The sequence below is a fragment of the Coffea arabica genome, chromosome 1e (assembly GCF_036785885.1).
Source record: "Coffea arabica cultivar ET-39 chromosome 1e, Coffea Arabica ET-39 HiFi, whole genome shotgun sequence".
In the NCBI taxonomy this organism is placed as follows: domain Eukaryota; kingdom Viridiplantae; phylum Streptophyta; class Magnoliopsida; order Gentianales; family Rubiaceae; genus Coffea; species Coffea arabica.
This window is the reverse complement of record NC_092311.1, coordinates 9,660,652-9,666,165: the sequence shown is the minus strand read 5'-3', so window position 1 is coordinate 9,666,165 and position 5,514 is coordinate 9,660,652. Positions and strand designations below refer to the sequence as shown.

General features: G+C 37.4%; 2 protein-coding genes across 2 annotated transcripts; both read right to left on the bottom strand.

Moving 5' to 3' along the window:
- Nucleotides 1-1,209: 1,209 nt before the first annotated feature.
- On the bottom strand, nucleotides 1,210-3,687 carry LOC113691344 (G-type lectin S-receptor-like serine/threonine-protein kinase RLK1). The gene has a single exon (XM_027209445.2). The coding sequence runs from the start codon at nucleotides 3,685-3,687 to the stop codon at nucleotides 1,210-1,212; it is 2,478 nt and encodes an 825-aa protein (XP_027065246.1).
- A 409-nt stretch (nucleotides 3,688-4,096) lies between these two features.
- LOC113691334 (uncharacterized) lies at nucleotides 4,097-4,702 on the bottom strand. Its single transcript, XM_027209437.1, has one exon. The coding sequence runs from the start codon at nucleotides 4,700-4,702 to the stop codon at nucleotides 4,097-4,099; it is 606 nt and encodes a 201-aa protein (XP_027065238.1).
- Between the last annotated feature and the right edge of the window lie 812 nt (nucleotides 4,703-5,514).

Sequence of the window (5,514 nt, the reverse complement as noted above, 5' to 3'; positions counted from 1 at the left end):
TAAAAAAAAAGAAAGATTTGTTGTAATTGTAATATAACTTTAATTTTTATAGTTGTGACCCAAAAAAATAAATTTATTAAAACTTTACCATTTTATTATATTCATAGGTATTAATAGATGGAAATTGTGATGTATAGATAAGTGCAATTCTATATATAACTCGAAAGATTTGTTGTTATTGTAATCCAAACTTTCTAACCTTTCACAAATTCAAAAATACTTAAGAATTTATAATATGACAAATTATTCTTACATATTTTATAAGGTCATGTGAAAAAAATAGGTTTCATAATATATTTAAAATGCTTAAAACATATAACATTTATAAATGATACATACAATTGTGTATCATACATTTACATTACGAGTAATTACTAACTATAATACTAAGTTTCAATCATTAATGAAAAAATCTTAGCATTATTTCAAATAAACTTCCTAATACTTGTTTCATTAATCATGTATTATACAAGTATATTACGAGTACTTACTAATTAAGGTACTAAGTTTTAATCATTAATAAAACATTTTATTGTTATTTCAAATAAACTTCCTAGTATTGGTTTGGTATAAGTTTTTTAAGCAAAATAGTACATTTGTGCTATAAATTAGTAAGTTTTGGTCATTAATCAAATTTACTATGTTATAAGTAAGAATTACTATTTGTGTATAAAAACTTACTATTACTTGAACTAAACTTACTCTCTCAAAAGTATGTTTGCGATATAAAATAGTAATTTATCTCTTTAAAAAGTAAGTTTCATATTTATACCAATTTACCTTTTGAGACACAAAAAATACTAATTATTACGGTTAACTTACTATTTTAGATGAGAAACTTACTTCCTTATTTTTAGGCATTATCCTAATTAGGTGGATAGATTCAACAGGTAATTAAATGGTCGCTAAAAATAAAATAACCTGTTATATCAGGCAAAAACTGTTTAGTTATCATAACGATAGTTACTACAGTATTTTCCCACAATACAATATAATTGATACACAAAAAGCAAACAAGCTTATTATTATATCATCTTACTTTGAATAAATGCGCTGCCACCATCCCAACAGGAAGTTTGCCCACTAAGAAAATCTCATACACTGGATAAAAGCAGAAAAAAAAAAAAAAAGTCCAAGAAAGTAAAAACAGCATAAAAATACTCTCCCCAGACGTCAATTGAAATGACACAAAGCAGTACCGAACTAAACTCATCCCGTAGTGGAAAAAGGAGACGGACAAGGGGGTGCGATAACTTCCACAATTCCTTCAAGCATCTGGCTCACCTTCCTCATTTTAGGCCTAAGCGAAGAGTTTTCTTGGATACACCACATGGCAACCATCTGAAATCTCTCCAGCATCATTTGATCTTCTAGGGCCTCTAAATCATTTTCAACAAACATATCCAATCTTCCTTCTTGAAAGCAATCCCAAGCCCAGTCAATTAAAATTGGGTTTTCTCCTTCACCAAGGTTTTCAATGTTCTCCACACATCTGCGGCAAGAAATGATCTCCAGTAACAAGACACCAAAACTATAAACATCAACCTTTGCAGTGATTTGGTTGCTCCTGAACCATTCGGGAGCAACATACCCTTTTGTTCCTCGAATACTAGTAAATGTTCGACTCTGATTGATCATCAAAAGTTTTGCCAATCCAAAGTCAGAAATCCGAGCATTGAAATACTCATCAAGGAGCACATTCTGGGGCTTTATGTCACAATGAATAATTTGAGTATTGCATTCTTCATGAAGGTATACCAGTCCCCTTGCAATCCCAATAGCAATTTGAGTCCTCATACTCCAACTAGGTTTGGGATTATTGAACAACAATCTCGCGAGAGTGCCACAGCTCATATATTCATACACCAATAGACGATGTTGCCCTTCATCACAGAATCCAAGCAAGCGGACCAAATTCTTGTGGTTAGTCTGGCCTATTGATTCCACTTCAGCACGAAACTCCTTGTCAGCATCTTGATCCATTCTGTATAACTTTTTCACTGCAAAAGTAGTGTTTTTGGATCTGATTTGCAAGTCACCTTTATAAACAGTACCAAAAGATCCCCTGCCCAACTCTTCCTTGAATTCATTTGTAGCATCTGCAAGCTCTTTGTACGCAAAATAAAGCAAATTTGTATTCAGTGCATCAGTATTTGGATGAGTTATTACCTTCTTTTTGTGGTATATGAAGTAAAAACCGAAACAAGCAGTGGCAATGAACACCAAATTTACGAAGAAAGAGCTTCCAAGGAGCAGAGATCCCACAAGTACCACAGTTCCTCGGTTTTTTGGCTTTGATCCTGTCAGAACTGGAGGAAGAGTTTGACCAACTGGGGGAAGAGTTTGACATACTGGAGGAGCATCATTTTTGCGATATTTTATGAAAGCTTTTGACTGACCGCCAGTGCTTTCTGCCCTCCCATTAGCAAGTGGCAGCCTCTTCTTCCAGCAACCACTGCCACTGAAAATGGCCACAGCACAGAAACAATCCTGCAAGCAAGATTGCTTACAAACTGGTTCTTGTGAAGGATATATTCGCTCATAGTCGGACAGAGGCCAATTTATGTCATTGACCACCTCTAAATCAAAAAGGCTTTCTGAAGAGCCCTCTACTTCACCACAGCCAAGAGAAGAGTTTGGTATGCAGCTGCCATACGCGTCCTTTGGATCAAGCAATATATACCCGTTTGGACACTTGCAAGCCGGTCTTCCATTATCTTCGAGGTAGCAAACGCTGTTAAATCCACAAGCTCCACTCCCCATTTCTCCTTGAATATAACATATATTAATCGGCACATACCAAAAAATTGTCCAGTTCGGGTTGCCAGTAAAAGTCCTAGGATGATAATAATGTGTGAAAACCCCATAAAAATCTATTGTTGCCCTATGATAGTATTCTGATGCTTGTGGTAATGATTCTGCAACCAGATTCAGCTGTTGTGTTTGATTGATCGCCTTCCTTATGTACATGGCGCCTGTGCCCTCAAAAGTAACTTGATAACCAGAATTCAATGCATCTGTGGAACTAGAAGTCTGACTATTGTAGTACTGAACTTCATCATACACATTCGTTGGTACACTTCTGGTAGCAAGTACTAGATTCCCGTCACCATCAAAATGGAGATAAAATCTTCCTTGAGAGAAGTTTGTTGCTGACTGTCGAGAGCTAAGAGAATTGCCAATTGCCAATCCTTGATTTGGCAATATGGTATCACTAGGAAATTTGAAGCTTTCCCACAGCCAGCTATCATCACTCCCCTTGAGTATAAAATTGCCTGTATTATTCATAAAACCATGATCAACTTGATTAGAATTGACATCAGTAGTCCAAAGTTGTGAGCCCTGAGGGTTACGAAGCACAAGACCAATTTGACCATCAAGCACCACGGTCGAGTTACGAGGAACCGAGTTGATTGTATTAACATACCAAACTACAGTTTTGTCTGGTATCTTGTGATACCATATGGAAAACAAGAAAAGATCCTTCTCCTGAAGTTGCTGGAATCCAAATGCAAACTCACCAGAAGGTGAAAGCCAGTAACTGGATGTTTCACCTGCAGTCAAAGTACTGTTATTGGGCACAGTACCATTATTTTGAGCCAAAGCAGAAACTGGAAGGAGAAATACCAAGAAGATGAGTTGTATGCATAGATTTGCCATTGCAAGATATAGTTTAGGCCTCGTCATTAAAATGTAATAGCATGTTTGATATATATTGTAAAATAAACCATGATGTCCTTTGCTTTCAAGGTTCTTTAATTAACTAGTCAGCTCGGAAGATTTTGAACTTTGGAGTCATTTTCCACATCCACGTATAAAGCTGGAATATGGTGACTGCCTTAATGGTCTTACATTAGACATCAAAATGAGCACGTAATGTAACGCGTTTTCAAATTGTCAATCAAAAGATAAATCAAAATCCAACGAAATGTCAGCTTTTCCAATACAATCAGCACTAGCATGGTTCCTTTCACACCACAGGAAACCTAGGCATGTTTTACACACCAAGACAATCAAGAAATAAAAGTTCTTTATTTTTTAGGCAAAATAGTAACTATTTTATTGGTCTACGCAAGAAAACAGCTTACACACGTAACTATTTTATTGATATAGGCAATTCTTCATCCCAAGCGTAAGCACCGCTGTAAGGCACATTTGCTGCACTTTTTGCCAAATAGCTTGAGTGACTACAGATAAAAAGTAAATGATCGATACTTGCAGCATCCTGATTACAAAGTACACATTGATCAGAGTCAACTGAATCCCCCCATTGCTTCAACCTATCCTTAGTCTTAAGCCTATGCTTGCACAATAGCCAAAGAATAGAGGGAAAGCGTGGAATGTTTCCATTTCCCCACACCATATTGTACCATTGCACCTTAGGTCCTGATTCTTTCAGTTTTTCCATAACAGATTTCACTGTAAAAATGTCAGAAGCATTGGCAGTGCAACTAATCTGGTGGTCCTCATGCTCAGGCAAAGGAAGAAAATATTCAGGAGTGGCTAGCATTAATTTCCTGAGTTCTGAATTGATTCTCCTTCCCACCGGCCATTTCCACTGTGCAGAGTCAATACGCTTAGCATTTAGCAACCGACTCTTGCATGGTAAATCCAAAAGCAGGCAACAGCTGAATTGAAAATTTTTGGTATAATGGGTCAATAGGATGCCAATTATCATACCAGAAACTTGTACTACTGCCATTACCCACTATAATCTTAATATAATCCTGAACAAGAGGCCTTAACTGCAAAATTTTCCGCCATCCCGACGAGCAATCCCCGGGAATCTTCACTCCCCAAAAACAAGAATTTCACAACGACAAACTATGCACCCATTTTACCCAAAGTAATCCCTCTTTGCAACAAATATTCCAAATCAGCTTGAATATAGGACATTTATTCCAAAGCTGCCAATCAAATAATCCCAAACCCCCTTCCTTCTTTGGTGTACAAAGTTCCTTCCAGCTGACTTTAGCATTAAAATGCTGCTTCGCATCCCCTGACCATAAAAAGGAAGCCAGTAAGCTGTTTATTTTCTTTACTAGTGCCTTAGGAATAGAGCTGTTAAACGAGCCGAGTCGAGCTCGAGCATAGGACAATCGAGCTCGACTCGAATCCCTAATCGAGCTAGTTCGAGCTCGCTCGATTGGTAATTCGAGCTCTACAAGGTGCTCGAACTCGACTCGATGTGTTGGTAGAAAACTCGAGCTCAGGCTCGAGCTCGAGTTTTGAAATCGAGCCGCCGAGCTCGAAGCTCGAACTCGAGCTCGCGAAAAACTCGAGTCGAGCTTTTCGAGCTCGAGCTCGAGTTCGAAGCTCAAGCTCGTTTACGGGAGAACCCATATCACAAGAAGATACACTTTCTCTGATTTATCATTTGAAGCCAGAATGACAATACAAGCCATGCCAAATGACAATACTCGTATTTCCCTGATTCAATTCAACAAGCCATGCCAAATGACAATACAAGGCAGAGTCTAAAGTTAAAACTACAGCAAAAACCATCAAATGGAG

Bases quoted from the DNA above. Each gene is read 5' to 3' on its own strand.
- LOC113691334 (XM_027209437.1), bottom strand. From the start codon at position 4,702: ATGGCAGTAGTACAAGTTTCTGGTATGATAATTGGCATCCTATTGACC.
- LOC113691344 (XM_027209445.2), bottom strand. From the start codon at position 3,687: ATGACGAGGCCTAAACTATATCTTGCAATGGCAAATCTATGCATACAA.